We start from the raw sequence: 22,985 nt of genomic DNA on the forward strand, positions 1-22,985 counted from the left end.
ATAACTAACCAAGATCTGACTGAAGGGTCCCATTTTCATGATGTTTTGGAATTGTTCATACATATCTCTCAATGTAAACTGACCTGAAGTACAACAGAAATGGAAAGTTAGTGAAGATCACACAATGACATTTTTATTTAGATTGATTCTGTCCGTTCATTTCTGATTACACTTTATGAAGAGAATTGACATATAGCCAAATAGTGTTAGCAGAGAGATTTCTTCTGCATATTCGTCTATTATTTGGCTGAATCTCACTTTCCACAACACATTTAAGAACCTTAGTTAAGCTGCAATTGTGTTGAGAAGGCACACAAGTAATGCTGTGTAACAGGAGCATCCATTTACTTTCATATTTCAACTGTTCATGAGAAGTCTGGGTTTTTTGGTTTTTTTTTTTTTTTTTTTACTTTTGTGATTTAAAAGTTATATGTCTCTTTAATTATTCAGGAGTTTACCAGGACAAGAAAAAAAACATGAATTGTTACTTCAAATAAATGTTCTACAAACTGAAAATTACTCATAGGGTTAGCTCAAAGTATTACATCTGTTATCTAATATGAGGGGGAGAAATAGCTTACCATGTTTGAGCTTCTCTATGAGTGCCTCGTTATCATCCAACTTTAACTCGTTTACTTTATCTATCAATCCTTCAATATCACCCATACCTGGAAAACAGAAAGCCTCCTTCAAAATGTGTGATGAAAATTATGCTCCAATTTTTTTCCTGTGACAGTGATATTTTTGAGAATACTTGTGTACACTCTGTAGTTATAAATAGTACATACCAAGGAGTTTGCTGATGAAAGGCTGTGTTTTGAATGGTTCAAAGTCATCTATGTGCTCTCCAGTACCAATAAAAATAATAGGACTTTTTGTGGCAGCAACTCTGCAATGAAGTATAAGTAATAATATTGTGTGTCTAAACAAAATCAATACTGCCTCAAATTTCGCTTCCTTATATTACAATAAATGAACGTAATGACATTAGTCAGATTTTACTTGCCCACACTATTCTAGTAGCTCCTCAAAACTACCAGTGCAAAAGGATTCAGCATAGAGGACTTATAACAGCTACCTTCCAGTGGCAATTGGGGAATCATTCCCTAATAAGCCCAGGGATTTAACTCAGCATTTTAAGCTTGTAATATTTTTTTTAAATTAAGTTTCTATTCCTTATGATTATAAATATAACCTTCAAAATATGAACAAACTTTAAAAAGATTTGAAGACTCAGAAGGACAACAGACAGACTCAGAGCCTGTACTGACAGCTTTAACAAGCACCACTAAAAGGAAATTAAGGTGGTCAGTTTCGCTGTTGATATTCAGCCTTGTAGGCACCTAAAACTTAACCATGTCCATTTCCTTCTGCTGCTGGGAAGCCAACAAAGGCAAATACTGAAAATATTCATGGAAAAGCAGCCAACAAAATGGAGTATAGTGGAGACCTCTCTTTCCTTCCACATCTTTAAAGTAGACAGGTGGCTTCCAAATGAGAAGACAGATAAAGCTTCTCCGGAGCTTCAAAACTGTCAGATAACTACTAGCAAGAGATATGAAAGGCAAAACTCTAAAGCAGGGGCCACACTCTGCTAGATGTTCCAGCATTCGAATTCCCAGTAGCTGGAGAGGTGTACTGTAAAGAAAAAGAGGGCACCTAGTTGTCTTATTAGTATAGCTCACGACCTGCAAAGTGCAATCCTCACCTTCAGTGTCTATTTCTGGCTAGTATGCTTAGTCTTCTGCCCAGACTAGAATAGACAGAATAGAATATTTATATTTAAGAGCCTAAATTTTTCAATTCAATCAGACACGGACTTAATGAGTTGGCATCAGAACAAACAGACCAAGTTGTTCTGCCAATATTCTCCATGGTTCCTATAACCAACCTAATTTCTAACCATTATTTTCTAAACAAGAGTGTTTTTCATGTCTGCCTGTATAATGATTGATGCTTAGATATATTTCTGATGTGTTCTAGTAACTTTAGGACTGCCTTCAGTTTCAGGATGCTGTGCTGCATGGCTTTCGATAGAAGCATGGAATTAAATAAAATGTGACTGAGGAATCTCAAAGTGTACTCCTTTGACCATTTTCTGGATTTTTACCAATCAGAGATTTGACTTGCATTCCACTGATACAATGAATCTCATCCAAGCATTGCCTCACCATAACTGACATTTCAATTTTATCTTTTTTGGAGGTCATCTTGGACTCTTAAAGCAAACTTTTCACCTGATCCATGTCTATAAGGCATTTATCTACTACGTTTTAAGGGTATTAAGATGAACTCCCAGTAACTTATCACCCCTCTCACTTTTACAGAAAGACTTGTGATGCTATCCTGAGAAAACAAGTTGATAATTACAGAAAGACGTGTAATATCAAAAATATTAAGAAGTGCCACATAGTCTGATCCTGAAAGCTGGTAAAGCACCCATAACTTCCCCTGAAGTCAAGATCAGGCCATAAGTGGTTTGCATCAAGGCCAATGTCACTAACTGAGCTTTCAGCACACCCAATTGCATGTAACAAAAACAACAAGAACCCATAGCAAGGGCTTCCCTTTAAGAGAACATTGTTTAACATCTCTTCTGGTAGTTCAAACATCATACACAGTACAAAAGTACTGAAACCCCACTCCCGCACAATACTTACGCACTGAGAGCACCACCTCCTTTTGCATGGCCATCAAGTTTTGTCACAATAACAGAGGCTACATCTACTTTATCTTTGAAAGCCTTTGCCTGAGCTTCACAAGCTTGACCAATAGAGGCATCCATCACATAAACAATGTTATCTGGTTGCTGGAAAAAAGTATATGAATTATTTCTGGGTCTTACCTCTACCTTTGTATTATGTTCTGTAGTAAAATTTATCTTTTAAGTATACTGAAATTTTTAAAGAAATGGTACAAATCTAGAAGGTATTTAAAGAATTAATCAAATTGAACAACGATCAAGAAAAACAGCAACCTGAAATATATTTTTACACTTTGTTCCCCAAAGAAAATTCAGGAAAACTGCTGATATTTACTTCCAAAGATGGTCTATAACTATAATAATGCATTTTTTCACAAGTTATGATCCTCTACTTAATATGACTATTAAAATATTTGTAAACATTATTATTTATGCTGAACAATGTTAAGCCAATATTTGACTATGCTCTCCTACTACTACAACTCTCTTATTAAATGTTAGAGTTACTAATAAAAGATGCCCAAAGATTATCTTCCATTTGGTCCCAAGCATGATGGAAAGCTGAGGCTTTGTTACTTCGTGAAGACTGTTCCTCAGTCCATATGTGAGCATAGTCACCAGGTTCATTTGTTCATCAACATGACTGATAATTCTCATCTGTCTCATGTAGACCACATGCGAAGAAGTGGCAGATTAAACCTAGCACATTTCTTATAATTTCTGTAATGATGTAAATACACATCAGTTCTTTTCTTTGAATCTCTCAAAGCAAGGATCCCCAAGAAAAAGATCACATTGTCTGAAGTGATAATGCCAGCCTTGATATATGCAAGCCACCTTTAATTCAATGACTAATTATATAAATGAGCAGAAGAACAGTTTAAAATTAAGTAGTTTTCCTGAACTTTCACCAATTGGAGGCTAATAAATTTCAGGCTTCATTTATCCTTGCTGTTACACTGGTCCAGAACTGTCGCCACATTTCAGAAACTCCTGAGATGACTATTAAGGGCCCGACATGTTCTATAATATACACAATCTATGTAAAACACATTTGGTAGATAGCAATATATTGTATTCAAATTACTATAAAAACAAAAGCAAAACAAGAACAATTATTACACTTCCAGTGTACTCACTATGGCATTAGCAACTTGTAACATTTCTTCAAACAAAGAGTCTTCCTGTTTGTGACGCCCACTTGTATCTACAATGATTATCTCAAAATTTTCATTCTTAAATTTCTCAACACCTTCTGAGGCAATAATTACAGGATCCATTTCTGTGTAACTGTTCAAAAGGTAAAGACATATATAAATTATGTGAAATAACTTTTTGTCTCCATGCCCCCTCCCATCCCAAGGAACTATTTCTAGGAAACTAACTTTTCATTAATTCATACGTATGCAATCAATCCCAAATCTCTAGATATAGGCATTCTTAGTTATAGAGTACTGGTTGTTTATATGATAGAATGTCTAAAGATTTTACATCTAATCTTTTTCCTTGGGTATCTATTGCACTGAAAAGCATAATTTATACACTGTACCTTATCTGAGCTCTACCGATATAAGATGGACCAGGTTTAAATCAATATCCTTCCATCAGTGTGCACAGAGTAGTAAGTTGGAAAGCACTGAGATAATGCACACAAAGCACAATTCAGAAGAGTGATCCACTTTTTGTTCTACGGAATTGCCATCTCATTGTGAGCTTCCTATCACTGTTTATATTTGGGAATAGAGATTAAGTGCTTGCTAACATTTCTAAAGATCAAAAAGTAAGGAGATATGTATGTTTCCCTGAAGATCTGAATGTGTCCAACAGCCTAATCATTTATAATGGCTCTGTTCTTGTTTGGCAGCCTATTGATCCTCTATATAGCTTTTCCAAATATGTAACATTAGAATGAGGTGACCCATTCCCAGAACGATAGGTGCATACCTCCCATAAAATGGAATTCTTGCTTTTGTTGCATTCTGTTTTAGCTGGTCAAAAGCACCTGTAAAATGGAGATATTCATTTTAGATGGTCCACTGACTAAGTGCTGTAAAAATGGAATAAACCATTTAATTAAAGTTACTCATAATACCTGCTCTGTATGTGTCTGCACATATCAAACATGTCTTCCAACCTTTCCTCTGGTAATAGTAGGCTAACTGTTAATAGATACAAAAATGTGATTACAGTACCAAGCATTTTAGTGATTTATGTGATATAAAACCCTTATTCTTAAAAATAAAAAGTCATAGATTTAAGAAAGCTAAATAAGTCACTGAAGTCCGGTACTGATGTATTGGTATTTTCTAAATGACACAGGGTCAAGAAAGTTTTCCTGGAACCAAAGACCTTTGGTCATATAGTATAGCAACAGTTAAAATTTAAGGCATTATCAGATGTTATGGCCTTCATTTAGTATTTAAATCAAAACTTTTCTACCATGTGACTCAATAGCATCCAGATAATGGTGGATTGGCTTTACCATGACATGAAGTAGGCAGGTTTGGAATGGGCCATAGAATTTTAATTTCCTGAGCTAGGGATGGTCAAGCAAGATGTAGAAGTATGTGTTGAGAATGGAAAGGTGAACAATTACTGTGATATTTGCCATCTCTTGTGCCTACTTTGATCTTGGAGACTGGTTGCTCGGCCCTGAACCTTTCCATTGATAACAGAACAGCTTTTGAAACTAGCTCCATTGCTTTAAATATTTGCCTTTGTGAAATGAAAACCCTCATTATATATATCCATCCCATTCTACCACATTAAAATTCAGATGCAACAGTAGTCAATTATTTTTCATGAATCCATTTTCAGAAAAATATTAGAGTATTTCATCCACTCCATAAACACTTTAGTAAGAGCTGAACCAGTTTGCTCCTTACTGTAACACTGACACTAAACTGCAACAGTGCAAAGCAAATTTCAGAGAATGTTAAAGTGATTCAATGAGAGAAAGAAAATACTTTAACTATGTAATCCCTCTGTCAGAACACGAATTACCTAACAAGATCAGACCAGTGGTTTTATCTAATCTAGTACCCTGTCTCCAACAGTGACCAGTACCCAGATGATTCAGAAGAAGGTACAAGAACCACCACTCATTGAACAGTTCTGGAATAACATGTGCATGGAAGGAAAGTTTCTTCCCAAATCTCATCAGCTGGTGGCTGTCAAACTTTTATTTGTCAAGGTCTCTCTTCTATCTTCAATCCCAACAAATATAAATGAATGTTCTCATTATCTATGCAAGTGCTTAATTTTTCTTTTAATTATGCATTGTGTAGGAAAAAAGGTTTCCTGCAGAGATTGTATCTATGCCCCAGTAAGTCTTTTATATCAATAGAGTTGTACTGTATTCAATAAGATATATTAATAATCATGAAAGTTTACAAGCCAACAGTAACACCTAACAGAAATTTGTGTTTCAGACAGTTTAATTTTTTCTGTTTTCTATATTAAGTGTTGTAAAATGATACAGTATAACTTACCTTTGAACATGTTGTGGTTTTACCACTTCCCTGCAACCCAACAAACATTATAATGTTCTGTTTTCCTTTTGTTGGTGTCCAAGCTTTGACTCCAGGATCTACAAGCTGTAAGACAAAACATAATAAATTATAGAAATTTAAACCTCAGAAGTGTGGAATTGTTAGAGAAGTCGCAGTTAGACATATGACGCTCCTACCTTCACCCAAATCCCTATGTACAGGGATGGCTTGAATTACATACCCAGCTGTGTGTCTGAAATGGGTCTTTTAAAAGGCTAACTGATCTAAACTTTGCTATTAATTACACATTTCATAGGTCTAACTCAAGATAGATTTGGCTAGTCCCTAAGTACATGCACATAAAATTTCCTTGAGTTCAGATTTTAATTTGTTTGGTTTATTTTGCTTAATTTAAAACAAAACATTTAAACAAACTTTAGTCTATATTAGAAATCAGAATTAAGAAAGGATAGACCAGACTAATTTGCCTTTATAACCCTATAAACAAAAGGTACACCCTATTATTCATGGCTGACAGCAAAAACCAGAAACCAGCCAGTGCCTGAACAATCCATCTGCCCATGGCAAGTAGGAAGCTTACCAAAGAAGCGAGTCAACTTTTGCAGGATTTAAGTTTTTGGGGTTTTTTTAAAGTTATGTTTCTAGTTCTTATGGCTGCAGTTCCTTTCTTAAAAGCAAGAGAAGAAAATTAACTGATGCAATGGTATCTTCCTGAGTCTGTAAAGCTTTGCCAATGTGCAGCTGAGTGAAAACAAGGCACAAACCTACCAATTTTCACTGCTTCTACTCAAAGCCCTCTAGGGAAGTGTGAAACTGAAAAGAATCTGGCTAATTTCTCTCTGATGCTGCTGCTGGGAAAAGCTCAGTAATTGTGCAAACAGGCATTAAAGTTATTAATTGAGGGCAACAACTCAGAAATGGAGATGAAAAAGGGGTGAGATTACTAGAGATACCACACATCTTGAAGCAGCATACAGGATGTGGAAGGAAGGAACACAGAGGAAGAATGCTCCTTACTCCTCCTTGCAGCCTTGGGGGGGATTGGTATGCTTCAAATTTTCAGATGTCTTCTAGATGGAACCTAGGCCCAGCCCTATGTCCCTGAAGCAGCATCCTGGGACACCACAAGGGAAAAATCATAGCACCCTTTCCTTTCCCTGCAGCTGGGGTGTGCTGGTTTTTCCATCTTGATGTTCCTCACAAACAATACCTCCATCCCTCTCTTCCCTATCACTTGGTCTTTGGTTAGTGGCTTTAGTGTTCAGGCTGTTAAGTGTCTGGTAAAATGTCAAACCCTATGCACAAATGGATGGAGGAAGAGAATGTGTGCAAATGGGAAAAAAAAAACACATGCTGGGGGAGTAAGTAGGAAAGATTGATGGGATAAGTTAGAAAGGCTGAGAAAAACTGGGGGAGAGGAAACAGAGGAGAGGCAGAAAACATAGGTGAGAGAACAGGAAGAAACACTGAACTCAACTCAACTCAAGAATAAGATACAAAGTGATCTAGTAAGGGGAAAAGAAAGAAGTGGAGCGAGTCCAAGAAGGAAGAAAATGTCTAAGGTCAGGTCAGCACTATAAATTTACATTAGTATAACTAATTTGCTCAGGGGTGTGAAAAATCCACACTCCTGAATGATACAGTTATGTCGACCTAACCCTCATGATGACAGAGCTATGTCAATAGGAGGGCTTCTCTAGTCAACATAATCCACCTCTGTGAAAGGCAGTAGCCCTCCTGTTGGCATAGCAGTGTCTTCACTGAAGTGCTACAGTGGTGTAGCTGCAGCGTTTTAAGTATAGACCTGCACTAAGAAAAGCAAGAGAGATTTAGTTGGTTGCAATGTGTTTATTTAATAAAATGTTAATAAATGTAACACTGTTAATGAAAGAATAAAACAATATACAGCTGCTTTATTCCTTTAAATTGCAGTATGGCTTGGGTGGAGGGCATGGCAGAACAGCTCTTTTCCACTTGCTAATAGGCTTATTTCTCAGTCTTGCAGATGTTGGACAAATTTTTCAAGATCCAGTTACAAATAGGCCATTTCTATGTGAGCACTAATGTTTGAAAGACTTCAGTTACCTAATTCAACATTATTTCAAAATTCAACAGAAAGAATCTCATACAGAAACATTTTTTCTAATCTCTCTAGTTACTAAGATTTTTTTTTTCCTTTTTCCATTGTCGGGTCACAATTTAAGAAAAATAAAATATTGTTATTAAAAATAAAAAATGTTAAACATCTTTGCATTAAATGTCCTGGCACAGGTGAATGCAATGTATCACAACAGGAACAATGTTTACCAATACCACTCTATTGTAATATGTAACAGAAGCTCATATGTTGTAACAGAGATGTTTGTACAGTATGTTCATACATGGACTGTTATTTGGACTTGATGGTTATTTAAACAAAAAACAGAGAAAAATCCAAGATAAAAATATGCAAATTTCATACAATTTTACCTTGACAAGTTCTTTAAAGACAGCATGCTGAATCATTTTCCTTTTGTTAAGGCCAGATGCCATCTCTTCAAGATCAATAGCAGACCTAAGTTTTTTAAAATTGTTTAAAAAAAAAAAAATCAAAATAAGACAAGGAATGTTATATGGTTTAAGCACACCTTGAAATGTGCATTATTACTGTCTTAGTTTACATGAATTGAGAAAAATGCCTTATGTTCTGTGTCTTGAACTGTCTATTTTTTCTTAAACATTGAGACATACAGTAGAAACATTATCCTCGTATTTAGAGTAGATTACCAGCTTTCCAGTATACTTGAATATTTTAGAGTGCATAAATTCAAGTAAAGTGCACTAAAAGTTAGACATAAGTTAACAGTACTGCCACATATAAATGAAATTCTGTCTATATCAAATGAAACAGGCGAACCTTAAAGAGTCATTAGTATGGTTACTGTTATAGGTATGATGTACAGCCAACTCAAGTTAAACTCTCAAGGAATTTCAGTAAACTACAATGTCTAATCTGACTTCATTACTTCTCATAAAAACTTTAGGACATATTAGATTTGATATAAAAACAGATAGCATATACAAAATCTATTTTCTTCTTTAGAAAAGGAACATCATCAACTAGTTAACTTGAGGAAAGATTTCTTAGGTAAAACTGGATTGACACTGACATTTAAGTGTTCAGACTGAATCTGTCTAGTAAAGGAGAAGTGGAATGGTAGGGGGAAAAAAATAAAAATAAAAAAATCACATATTTCTTCCTTTAAGGTATTTTATGTAAGTTACTCTACACACCTCATTCATATGCAACATCCATACGAGCATAATAGAATTAGTCCATTTAATTTATTTTGATTATTTGACTTACTTGACATTTTCTCTCAGCTGCTTCACTAACTTAATGTTAACATCAGCTTCCAGTAGTGCTGTACATACTTCTTTTAACATAGCATTTAAAACCTTTGGGGAGATTAAAAAAGGGCACTTAAAATTTACAATTGTGCAGAAATCAATTTGTTCATATCTGCATCATGAAAACAATGACACTTTTGTTTTAGTATATTCAGTAAACAAAAAATGATTAATCCTTAATGTAATCCATTAATCTGATGTAAAGCGCAGACAGAACAATGATAGTCCTTGAAGTGGAAGTTGATGATTTTAGATGAGTCTTACTAGAAAACACGAATTTAAAATGTTTGATTCAATTGTGTAAGTATAGGAAAAAGACAAAAGTACTAGTTCTATGAAAAAAATGTTCAGATATGGAAAGCACAGTTGATCAATTTATAGCATGTAACTTTAAATCTTCTACTATATTAAAGGAATGAGTTCCTTCCCTTTCACCAAGGAACTTACCATAACACCAACAAAAAGAAATACCGTTACATGTGGCTGAATTCAAGTTCAATTTAGCTGAAAACATTGTACTGTACAAAACAATTATTAATGTGCATAAAATAGTTATGACAAATAGCAGATGAAATGAGGATGAAAAGAACACATTGTATCCAGTCACAGACAAAAGTGAACAAGAACAAACATCAGAACACAATAACATCCATAAATAAAAGTATTCCCTAGAAGCAAAAGAGGCACATTCAATACAGAAGGTACATGATGAACTAGGGTAACTAGTGTTTTCAAACCAAGGTGGCTAGAGTTAAGAACTCAAGTTACAAACTTTAAAAAGTGGCTTTTGAAAATGAGAGTTGGGTCCATTTAAGAATTTTACCACTAATCCATACTCTATACAGCTTTCTTAGTGGCCTGATTTTCTGAGACACTGAGTTCTTGTAGTTCTTACTGAAGAAAACAGGAGATGCAGATGCTCGCCCCTCTGGAAAAAACAGATTACTTATTTAGCTGCCTAACTTTAGGCATCCAGGTCTGAGAATTTTGTTTGAGGTGTTATATTTCTCCCAACATAGATACCAGCTTGGGGTTAAATTAAAAATTTGTGGTCTCAGTCAAATCTGATAATTTGATATAAAAAACACTATAAAAATTTGGGATACTTGGCAAACTACTCATAGATTTTAAGGCCAGAAGGGATCATTGTGATTATCTAGTTGCATAACACAAGCCATACATTCTCTGAATTAATTTCTGCTTCAAGTCCAATAGCTGTGATTGAACTAAACCCTATTTTATAAAAACATTCCATCTTGATTCACAATGACATAAATCCACCACAACCTTTGGTAATTTGTTCCAATGGTTAGTTAAGTCTTATTTCCAGTATGAATGTGTCTAGCTTTCACTTTCAGCTACTGGATCTTGTTATACCTAGACAGAAAATTGCTAGATTGAAGAACACTCTATTACCACATTTCTAATCCCCACAGAGATATTTAAGGATTGTGATAAAGTCACCCCTTTATCTTTTCTTTGTTTAGCCAGATAGTAACTGAGCTCCTTGAGTCTAAGGCATATTTTGAATCATTCTCATGGCTCTTCTCCGAACCCTCTCCAATTTATCAACACCTTAAGTGCAGACACCAGAATCAGATATGCAATATTCACAGCAGCTGTCGCACCAGTGTCAAGTACAGAGGTAATGTAACCTCTACTCCAACCTGATATCCCCCTCTTTACACATGTAAGGATCACACTAGTTTTTGGTAGCAGCTTTGCACAGAGGGCACATGTTCAGCTGTTTATCTACCATGACCCTAAGTCTTTTTCAGAGTCACTGTTTCCCAGTCACCGGAATACTGTGTCCAGTTCTGGAATTCCTCCTTCTTGTATCTATGGCCTACATTCTTTGTTCTTTGATGCATGACCTAACATTTGGCCATAATGAAACATATTGTTTGCTTGTGCCTAGTTTACCAAAAGATCTAGATTCCTGTGTATCAGTGACCTGTACTCTTCATTATTTACCACTCCTGCAATCTTTGGGTCATCTGCAAACTCGCACAGATTGTTTGGGGTTTTTTTCAGATCATTAATATTTTTATCAAATAGTAAAGCACCAAGAAACAATCCCTGTGGGATGCCACTACAAACACACCTGCTCAATAACTCCTCCCTGTTTACAATTAGATTTGAGTCCTGTTAGATAGGTTTTAATCCACTAAATGTGTGCCATGTTGATTTATTGTTCTAGTTTCTTAATCAAAACATGGTGTAGTATCAAATCAAATATCTAAAGAAATTAAGCATATTACATCAATGCTATTATCTTTATCAGAAGACATTTAGTTAGACAAGATCTATTTTCCATAAACCCATGTTGTGTTGATTGGTATTAGTTACCCTACTTTAATTCTTTATCAGTTGAGTCCCATATCAGCCACTTCTTGTTTTTTTGTTTTTAAAAACACCCAGGATTGCTGTCAGGCTGATAAGCCTATAATTACCACTGTCATCCCATTTACCCTTTTTAATTATTGACATAACATTAGCTTTTTTTCCAGTTCTTTGGAACTTCCCCAGTGTCCCCAAACTTACTGGGAGAAAAAACCCCACATTAAATGGTCCAGAGAGCTCTTTGAACAGCTCTTTTAATTCTCCTGGATGTAAATTATCCAGACCTGCTGATTTAAAAGCATCCATCTTTAGTAGCTGCTGTTTAACATCCTCCTTAGTTGTTCATTGAATGACCAGTATTTCATCATATGATATGAATACATCACTTTGTTTCTTCTCAAATACAGAACAGAAATATTTATTGAACATTTCTGCCTTTTCTGCATTATTGATAATTCCACCATTTTCATGTAGTGATTTTCATTTTCATTTTAATTATTATAATCATTTTCATTAGTAAAGAACTAATACCATTGTTAGGATTACTTTTGGGTCTAATATAATTAAACTCCTTATTGTTCTTTACCCTGCTGGACATAGATTTCTGCTAGTGTCCTTTTTTTATGCAATTCCCAGCTTCTAATTTATATTTATTGCTATCAACTTCCCTTTATTTCCATTTATTTTATGCAGAACTACTTTTATTTTCCCCTTAAGCCAGGATTGTTTTTTTAACCAGAGTAGCACTCCCACCCCATCTTTAGCTAATGGCTTTTTGGGCATCTAACAAAATGCTCAGACTTAAAAGTGAAATGAAACACGTGCCATGTGGGTCAAGAATAAGAACTTCCCAGAGTTTCTGCCAATGTTACACAACTCTGACCACACTATGCCTGCCTCTAGTCAATGTTGTTAGTTTCACAACAAACACTGTAACTGAGAGTCACTTTAAAGGAAGAATTGTCTAACCTCTTTTTTGCTAAAAGAACCAGCACTTAAATTAAAAAAATACTGGATTGTTATTGGATGGAAAAGTTTAACTCTAATTCCATATGTAATGGATGTATGCTTAACCAATTCTAAAAAATTTACATTAAAAATAAAATTATTCACTAAAAAGTATTTAAACCAATGCAAAAAACAAGTTACAGAAAACACTCAGTAAATGTGAGGCAAATACATGCTCACTACTAGCTAGAAAGATGTATAAGAGAAACAAACTTTTTTTATAGATATAATGGAGAATTGCTCTGTTGCAACTATATTTGTGTCACAACCCTTGAATACATATCCATCAGCATTGTTTCCTCGTCAGCTCATTTAATTTTTAAGTGAGAAAAGAGTTTTGCTGGGTTGTATTCAAAATTCACTGTCTAAAAGCTTAAGATTGACAGAAAGACCTGTTCATTTCTTTTAGTTAAACATACGCCGTAATTACAAAGAAGTCCAAAATCATACGGAAGATACTCAAATGAGCTTAAGGAAAGAACATATGTTTAATAATATATACATTATTCATTCTATCCAGTGAAGTTAATGCAAAAGATTTATACTCCCTTACGGATGTGCCTCAGTACCTTCTACTGGCTGACAGACCCAACTTTGTGTGTTTATTTTGTTCCTTGTCTTGTTCTTTCATTTTCTCCTTTGATTTCAGCTGCTCACTTCCTTCCCCAGCCCATTTCCTCTTAGGAAAAGACAGTTTGATCCCCTGCCTATGCCCTGTAGACGTAGTTAAAATTAAATAATTGGGGCATCTTCAAGCTGACACATTAGTTTTGCCATGTGACTTTGGGGCGACTAAATTCCAGTAGTTATTCATCAAGATCAGTCTATCCACCACAGTAAATATTTTGCTTTCTCTGTGATTATAGCTCTATTATGTACACAAATATTACATACCTCTTCATTGATAATTGTAGCATTGCTCAGTGAGCGCAATGCTGAAGTTATTTTTCTTCCGAGGTCTGCTAACACCATTTTGGCGACTTCTGAGAAATCTCACACAACAATCTGTAAAGCATTAAGAAAAGGTAAACATGTTATAGGAAGTTATTCCACCCCATATTTGCTCACCAATGAACTACTCCAACTTTCTTCTGGCTAAGAAGTCTGTTTGGCTTTTCATAATGCACCACAAAAGTCTTATTTCTTCATAACCATTAATTTTAGGAAATATTCAGTTACAAAAAAATAAGTATGTCTAGATGGACTACTTAAACACAAGTACAGGGCTGCAATTAAGAAATGTTTAATTCTGCTACTGGTATATTTCAGTGCAGATCTCCACATACAACAATACTGTTGAGAAAATACAATAATTTGCAATATGTGTTATATGATAATGAAAGCAAACAGGATAACCTGGAAGTCTTGCAATCTACACTGCAGGGACGTTAAGGATACGGCCCGTGAACCTTTTTTTGTCCAGCCCGGGGGCGGACGGATACGGCCCACAATCCTTTTTGGTCTGGCCCCTGTCGGCTGCTGCCGAAGAAAGACGCTGCGAGCTGCTGCCAAAAGTGAGGATGCTGCGAGATTTCTCGGTGGCGGGAAAGACGCTGCGAGCTATGGATGAGGGTATGGCCCATTTGAATTACATTTAATTACAATCTGGCCCGCCATAGGAAGTAAGTTTGACACCCCTGGAGGATAACTGCAAGCATAAGCAGAAGCAGTTCATGTTTGCCCATGCAACTGAATAGGATTAAGCAGGTTAATTTACCTCCCCACCCTGCCATATCAAACGAGACTGCTCATTTCAATAACCCTACAGATATACTCAGACCAGTTTTAAAATGTGAAATTCATAATGTTCAGAACTGGTTCAAGTGTAATTTATTTATAAAGCACTTCTATAGAAAAGAACAATGTTAGTCAAATATTTTTGCAAACTAAATCTTTCCACAGACAAGCTAAATTTAGCCTCAATTCAATTAAAAAATGTTCACTAAACATTCTGTAATTTTATTTCTTGAAAGGCAACTTATGACATGATGTGAACTATAATTACTACTTGAGTAATATTCTTATTTCAAGGATTGGAGTAATAGTCTCAAACCAACACAAATTTCAAGTGTATTTATCTAACTGCCAACATATTACTTCATACTGGAACTTTGCCACGTGCTCAAACCATTATCATTTGTTTTCAGCTATATTGTACTTTCTCCTCCCTCTGGAATAGAATGTTGCTCTTCAAGGGAAGTGAAACTGAATTCATATGGTCCTTTTTGGATTTTGTAAGAGGAAGAAACTGCCTACCCAAACAATGCATATGACCTGAATGTTGATTCAGGCAGACACAGGTTACTTTTAAATATAAGAACTGCCTTTATAAGATATGATCCTTCCCCAATAGCTGGGTTTGGATTTTGCTGTCCTGTGACTTTCTACTTTTTAGTTTTTACCACCTATATCTGTAATTTCCACAGACAAGTCCTCCCGGTGGCTCTCACAGATAGTGACAGTTAAAACAATAAAAAAGATTTGTCACAATCTTAGAAACATACAAGTGCATAGGTGTTTTGTATAAGAATTTAATAAAGAATTATCTTGTTGGCATATTGTAACGTACTTAAAGTATATTAAAAACAGTAGACATAATTAAGCCTACTGTGTGTTTTAATGATCTCACAACCCACTATAGCTTCAGTGGAATAATGTTCACCCTTCTGTTTTAGCAAAAATTCACAAGACCTGGGGCCTTAATATCCCTATAGCTGTTAATACCAGTTCTAAAATAGTCAGCCTCTATTGTCTAGCTATCCCATCTTCAGAAAATACTATATGTATATACACTTATTACAAACCTTTTCTGATTTACTTCCATTCTTAAATGTTAGATAATCTAGAAGAGTATAAAAACAGACCTCTACTGGCTAGAAACTGCAACTAAAAGTTTTATGAAAAGCTAAAGTCATACCACTCAAGAATATTACACTCTAAACAAATTATTAATTTAAAACTTCATGCATACATTTTAGTATTTTCTATACTTTAAAAAAAATGTAAGGTATTTGACCACACGAATCAACACTTAGTGATATTTTATTAAGAAAGCTGTATTAAGGGCTCCTTCTAATGGTATTCTGTTGTTTACTAACTGTATTGTAAGCTTCTAGAAAAACAAATCCAAGTTATAATTTTGATTTACTTTGAGGATAAGAGATCATATATAGCTCTGTAACTTATAAAAACAGAAGTCAGTCATGCGATCTAGTCTACTGGTTACAGAGTTAGTTCATTGATGTCTGGACAGTGACACTGAGTCAACAAGTTAGAAAGCAGAGATAACCCATTTAAGCCAAACCTTTCAGCCTTCTGAAGACAGTGAGAAACATGAAAAACAAACAGCTTTACTGGATGTAGGATAAACATCTTTAGCATAAATTTTGCCATTAACTGCAGCTTCATGATTCAACCTAATGTATTAAAATTTAGAAAAAAAGGAAAGTATAGTTTATAAGAATGCAAATTTGATTTTTAGGTGAGGTACATTACAATGATGTCATCTTGATGTTTATACAGTGTGAAAGAGAAGTCTCTGTCTCATGATCAGCTTTGTTCTAAGACTATTTAGAGATTGGTATAGAGCAGCAAAACTATCTGAATTTCTCATTTCCTGGGAATATTTTAATTAAAAACAGGCTATTTTGGAGTTTGTTACTGCTGCTCATTTCTCATTTGAAGTCCAAAGTTCTCTTTAGAGCATTTCCAAGCAACTAATTGTGATGTCACAACCAGATTTGACTTATGGCAAGGAAGATGATATGAACAAACTCAAACTTTGAAGTGAAAGATTCTTGCAGTGAAAAATACCAAGTAAGAGACCTACATTCAAATCTAGACCTTGCTCAGTGAGCCAAATGATATTAAGGGCTTGTACACACTATACATAATATACATTATGTTGGTATAACTTTTGTCACTCAGGGGTGTGAATAAGCCACCCCCATGAGTAACATAAGTTACAGCAACCTAAGCGCTAGTGTGGACAGTGTTATGTCGGCGGGAGAGCTTCTTCCATTAACATAGCTACTGCCTCTCATGGAGGTAGCTTTTATTACGCCAGCAGAAGAGCTCTCCTCTTCTGGCACAGAGTGTCTTCACCAGACGTGTAGACTAGCCCTAGGAAAACACCAGAATTAGATGGTAAATCTTGCCTTACTTACAATATATATCTGATGACCTGTCAATAAAAAATATTGTGACAAAAGCCATGTGAAAATTAAATGTTACATAAAGGTAAGAAAGTAGTTTTGACCAGTACATTCCCATCTTTCAATACTTTACTTAAAAAATTGCAGCATTATGGGATACACCTTCTGGGTTTTATTTCTGTCAATGCTCCAGGTAGAGGGACACTTAAATTTGACTAGTCTTCATCGATTTTCCTTGTCCAAACTCTGCGAAACCCACAGTTTAAATAGTAAAGAATAAAGATCTATTATTAAAGTTACATTTTAATAGCTTAGTGTTGTTAGCAATCAAAGCACCAATCCTGCAAACATTTACAAAAATGCTTAACTTTATATGTCAAGTTTGATGGGACTACTCATGTGCACAGAGCAGCTAAGTAAATATTATAGAATTTAAAATAAGCTTCCAGAATTCTGCTCATCTGCAAGTACAGATGTTACATATTGTTTCCTGACAAGTGTTACTTTTGCCACAAAAATTTGAAACAAAAACTAAAAGAAATCCAGTGGCTCAGCTTGTAACAACCTTACAGCGAGACTGTAAATAAGTAATTGGGGATGGGGAGGCAAAAGACTACAGTTCAGCTTCAGCATTTTTAGCATCAACTACCATTCTCTCATGAATTAGCAGCCATTGGCATAGGAAACACATTTCAATAGAAGGGTTGGGAACTGCTGAAGTCTAATGATGTTACAGCAGTCGTCCCCCCACCCCCCAACCATAATAGATTCTGTCCGCACCCTGCCCCAGGAGCTGCGGTCGGGAGCGTGAACCAGGAGCAGGGCCACAGCAGCAACGGGGAGCAGGGCTATGGTCGGAGCTGTGGGTCGGGGCCGGACACAGAGCCACTGTCGGGTCCACGAACGGAGCCATGGCCGGAGCTGAAGCTGCAGCCTTGGCTGCTGCTGGGAGCCAAGGCCAGGCCCGGAGCCATGGCTGGAAGCCAAGGTCAGGGCTGGAGCTGGGGCCAGGATGGCGTGCCCTCCGTTCCCTGTGGGGGCTGGACTAGGCACCACCACATCCCCCCAAATGTTTCTCTGTGCCTCCTTAGGAGGGCACACCACACAGTTTGGGGACCACTGTGCTATAGGAATCTGAGGCTCAAAGAAACCGTGCGTATTTTACAGAAATTTGGATAAAACTGACAAAGATCAGATGGGCAAGGAAGACTACCAATAAATTTGCTTTATTCCTTCTTCCTCATCATAGAGCAAACACCTATTTTTTAAACGGATGTATCTCATGTGGTAGAGAATCCAAATATTTATTTTTGTGAAATTCTTTGAAATACTGCTATGGGGGGAAAAAAAGGAAAAACATTACTCAATTCATTCTTTTATACCAGAAAACTTCATGAGGATTTTTTTTTTTTACATTTGTAAAAGCTTATATGGTTTAAAGTTAGGCACATGAATACTAACATTGAGGAACTCAAGTTATACTGTAAGCAAACATTTCTTTACCTATATTACCAACATGTTGGATTATTAAGAAGTGAAAAAAATGTTAAATACAGATCTCTTTTCACTATACGTTTCCTTTTTGCATTTCTCTCAGCATGCACCATGGAAATCAGTGAAGTCAGCTTTACTTTTGTTTATAGTCCATTTAATTTCCAGATTGTTTTGGGTCACAAACATTCCAGGAGAGTGTTTGTTTAAACAGCTTTTTCTGTTGTAGCCATGTTGGTCCCAGGATGTTAGAGGGCAAGTCTATGCTTAAAATGCTGCACAGATGCAGCTGCCCCACTGTTGCACTTTAATGAAGATGATCTATGCCATAGTTTCTCAACTTGTGGTACATGTACCCCTGGGGGTACGCGAGACATAGGCAAGGGGTACGTGGCAAAAAACCCAGTGAAGGGAGGCAGGCGGCAGCTGCTGACTTCTGGGGGAGGCGGGCTGCAGCCATCGACTTCCTGCCCATTCCCACCTCCTAGCTGGGAGGTAGATGGCAGCCATCTCAGTCCTGGGAAGCTGGGCGGCAGCCGCCAGTTTCTTGGGATGCCAGGCGGCAGCCGTTGGCTTGGGTAGTAGCCGCTGGCTTTTTGGAAAGCTGGTCCAAGCTCCCAGGTGGGAGCCCAGCGGCAGCCTCCTGCACCCTGTGAGCTCCGAGTCGAGAGAGAGTCTTCCGGGCACTGGCTTGAAGATGGGCAGCAGCTGCCTGCCCACATCCCCAGGTCCCATTCTGTGTGGAAGCCTCCTCCGTCCCAGCTCAGAGCATGTGGCAGTTGCCCACCTCCTGGGCTGGCAGCCAGGTGGCAGCCACTTGCAAATTGCCCAGGTGGCAGCTCCCCTCCCTGGCTCAAAGCCTGGTGCCGAGAAAGCCACGTGGAGAGCCCAGCGGCTTGCCTGGTCCTGGTGCCCGACTCTACCCTTAGGCTTACTTGTCAATTTCACTGTTCTAACTGAGCAGTGAAAGTGACAACTATGACAGCCCCAGATTTTACTAGTATAAAAATCTTAAGGGGGTCCACACAGTGTGATTTGCCCCAGGCCCACACCTCCCTAGGGATGGCCATGTGGAGAGCTGCTATCCATTCCGATGGGCCGCTAGTGCCTGCTCATACCTCACAAGTTCCCGCCTGTGTGAGGAGAACACCACCTGACCCCGCCATCAGGCCATAGTGACTGGCTGGAGTTGACCATTGCTCCTCTATGGAGGAAGGGGAGGAAAAAGGAGGAGAGAAACAGCAGGGGGTTTTGTGATCTGCCACAGCCACACAGCACTGCAGAACTCAGAACTCTCCTGCTTTACGAGAAATACAATCTTCCAGCAGTAAAGGGGAAAAAGATTGTATTTCTCAGAGTGGAAAATTGAGTGTTGGGGTACTTATTAAAATTTTCAGAAGTTAGGGGGTACTTGCTACCTAAAAGGTTGAGAAACACAGATCTATGGCAAGGAGAGAGAGCTCTCCCATTGGTGTAGTTAATCCACCTCCCTGAGAGATGTTAGCTATGTCAATTGGAGAAGCTCTTGCACTGACAAGCACTGTGTAAGGTGGGGTAAGGTTGGCATAACTACATCACTAGGGGAAGTGGATTTTTCACACTTATGTCAGTGGAGGAGGGGTCGCGACTTAGGATGGCTTCCAGCTCCTTACAGAAGCAGCAGGTCTTTGGCTCTGCACCAGAACAACGGTTTGACACCCTAGTCTCTTGGTACTCCTGCTGCAGCGCCTTAATTTTTGCACAGCACTGCAGCATGTCCCATTCGTAGCCCTTTCTCGACAAATGAGAAAGTTGACAGTACATATCCAAGTTCCTTCGGCTGGAGTGGAACTGGGATGGCACAGCCTCCTCTTCCCAAATGCCGATCAAATCCAGAAGCTCCTGTACACTCCAAGCAGGAGAGCGTTTGGTGCTTGGAGCCGCCATGGTCAGCTGGGAAGATGCGATGTGAGCTCTCCATGCTGACCAAACAGGAAGTGGAATTTCAAAAATTCGTGGGACATTAAAGGGGGAGAGGCGGATGGCTGCAGGGCAGCAGAGTTCAAATTGATGGCCAGAGCAGTCAGGATGGGCACTTGTGGGACACTTCCTGGAGGCCATTTACTACAACAGAACCAAGCATGATGCCTACACTGACGCTTTGTCACTAAACGTTTGGCGCAAAAAGCTCTCCATCTCTCATCGAGGTGGTTTTATTTTGTTGCAAAATCAGAGGAGTTGGGTCAGTGAGGGGTTGATTGCAGTGTGTACACCACCACTGTTTTGGTTCACCAAAAAAACAAAACAAAAAAAGTGTAGACCAGGCTTAAATGAGTAGATGATCTTCCAGTCACATTACATGGCATAACAACTGCAGGCTCTCACAAAACAAAGAAGTTTGAAAATCCAGTGCTATGAACCCCAGATGAGGCCTACCCTGCACACCTGAAAGCCCCATATAATTTCTACTCTTGGGATATAGAGTGTAATCAGACCGGGGAATAGGATTGTTATGATTGACTGCTCCATTGAGATAAAGAAAGCATTCCTAGAAACCCTGATATGTAAACATACAAATGTCCTATTTAATATCTTCTTAGAGCCCAGAGCTGATTAAGTTTATCCAAAGGATTAAAATATTGTTTTCTTGCCCGGGGAATGCAAATTATCTACTTCGAGACAGGATATGTTTATTTCAGGTTATATGATATTTATGGGGTCTTCTCTGCTCCTTTTATTTTCTGTAGGATTATACAATGCAATCGGGAGTGATATGATTAATGAAAAATATTTAGTATTGTTGAAAGAACATGTGTCAGTACTTTAAAATCCAGACTGGCAAACCTAAAACCCTGCGTGACTACATGTGAACAAATCCATGGCCAACTAGAAATTATTTGGCATAATACAACGCAGCCACATTTTGTCTGGAACTCCACCAACTCAAGAAAAAACAGTTTATGCCCCAAGCGTCAGACCTGCCGTTACAAGAGGCGACGGTCCGGATCGCTGGGAGTAGCGACCAGACGCTCCCGTCTCAATCCGCGCACAGCAGAGTCCGGACCGTTTGAGAACGAGAGCGCGGCTCTACAGTCAGTCGCGGGGATGGGCCGGAGCCAGGGGCAGGCTGGTGCTTGGAAAGCTTCGTGTCGTGTTTCGAATCTGCCCGGGTGCACCGGCGGCGACACCCCGGCTCAGTCTCGGAGCGAGCGAACCTATTGGGACTTCCGCCAGCGGCCCCGGCTGGACAATGCGGGGCCGGGCGGCGGGGCCCGCCCGGTGAGCGCGGACTAGACGGGAGCTCACCGGCAAGGCTGCACGGCCAGGAGCGCGGCGAGAGGCTGACAGCCGGGGAGACAGGCCACGGAGGGAACGCGCTCGGGGCGGGGGGAGGGAAAGGAACGAGAACGGGACCGTCCCCGGGACTCACCGGGGCGCACACGCGCAGAGCGGTCCGGCAGCGGCGGCGGCCCGGTTCCCCCGTGGAAGCAGGCGGTGGGGGCAGCCCCCACAGCCGCTCTCCCTCCTCGCCGTGAGTGGCCGCGGTGCAGGCCGGGGCGGCCCGCGGGGGCCAGGCTCCTCTCGCCCCCTCTCTCACCCTGTCTGCCCGACCCCGTGTGAGTGGCGCCGGGATTCAGCACAGCCGCCCGCCGCGCTACCTTCAGCCTGAGCTGCCCTGCAGCGCCGTGCCTGGGATATGAAACGTCACCACTCAGCCCCCTGACCTGTGACCTCCCGAGTCCGGGGCAACCGTTTCCGTTTCCGGGACACGCCCGAATGTTACGTGCCGGTTAAGGTGGAGCTGGGAAGTTCGGCGGCCTGTGGGGGTCGCGCTCCAGCTGCCTGCACACTCTGAAGGGTCGATTCGTTTTCTACTCACTTTCTAAAATATCTCCAGCGGGGGGGAAACCAACACAACGAACCACAGTTAAACGTCTCACAATCGATTAACCCTTGGCTACCCAGCCCTAGCTGTCCCTGACACGTAGAGTGCTATACATAACCAGCCACAGTGTAAATCAGTTCTTTGTATCACACAACTTCAGGGAGAAACAACATTTGTTTCTATCAGTGCAGCTAGTTCAACCAAAAAAAAAAAAAAAAAAAGATCAAGAACAGAAGCAAAAATTCGGAGGAGGGCCGGGAGGGGAGGGGGGGTAGGCGAGGGGGGACCCTCTGTACATTTAATAGGATGGTTCAGATACTTCCAGGAAAGCATCCCATATCTCTTGATTATTTTTCCTGAGTATTTTCGTAACGATGTGTAATTCTTTCCAGGGTGGCCAAGCCTACAATGTCTGTTATGCTCCAGTCTTCAATTGTTGGGCGCTTCTTGTGGATTTTCGTTTTCGCAGCACTACTCTGCTAGCAATTGTTGGTGCTCTGCTGAGCAACCTTTTTTTG

The 22,985-nt window shown here is 38.8% G+C and overlaps 1 protein-coding gene across 2 annotated transcripts in view; it reads right to left on the minus strand.

Moving 5' to 3' along the window:
• Nucleotides 1-22,287, minus strand: part of LOC137143977 (signal recognition particle subunit SRP54) — a 78,343-nt gene extending 56,056 nt beyond the window's left edge. For both annotated transcript variants that reach the window (XM_067534077.1, XM_067534068.1), the window contains exons 1-12: nt 22,012-22,287; nt 13,852-13,962; nt 9,563-9,654; nt 8,686-8,770; nt 6,196-6,300; nt 4,797-4,863; nt 4,649-4,706; nt 3,844-3,994; nt 2,661-2,809; nt 789-889; nt 582-668; nt 10-83 (exon numbers count right to left, since the gene is read on the minus strand). In XM_067534077.1, coding sequence (XP_067390178.1) covers nt 10-83; nt 582-668; nt 789-889; nt 2,661-2,809; nt 3,844-3,994; nt 4,649-4,706; nt 4,797-4,863; nt 6,196-6,300; nt 8,686-8,770; nt 9,563-9,654; nt 13,852-13,929 — 1,047 coding nt within the window. In that variant the 5' untranslated portion in view covers nt 13,930-13,962; nt 22,012-22,287. The remainder of the gene's footprint in view (nt 1-9; nt 84-581; nt 669-788; nt 890-2,660; nt 2,810-3,843; nt 3,995-4,648; nt 4,707-4,796; nt 4,864-6,195; nt 6,301-8,685; nt 8,771-9,562; nt 9,655-13,851; nt 13,963-22,011) is intronic.
• Between the last annotated feature and the right edge of the window lie 698 nt (nt 22,288-22,985).

Source organism: Emydura macquarii, unplaced genomic scaffold (genome assembly GCF_026122565.2).
Source record: "Emydura macquarii macquarii isolate MOO-44397 ecotype Brisbane River unplaced genomic scaffold, CSIRO-AGI_Emac_v2 contig_374, whole genome shotgun sequence".
Taxonomy (NCBI): domain Eukaryota; kingdom Metazoa; phylum Chordata; order Testudines; family Chelidae; genus Emydura; species Emydura macquarii.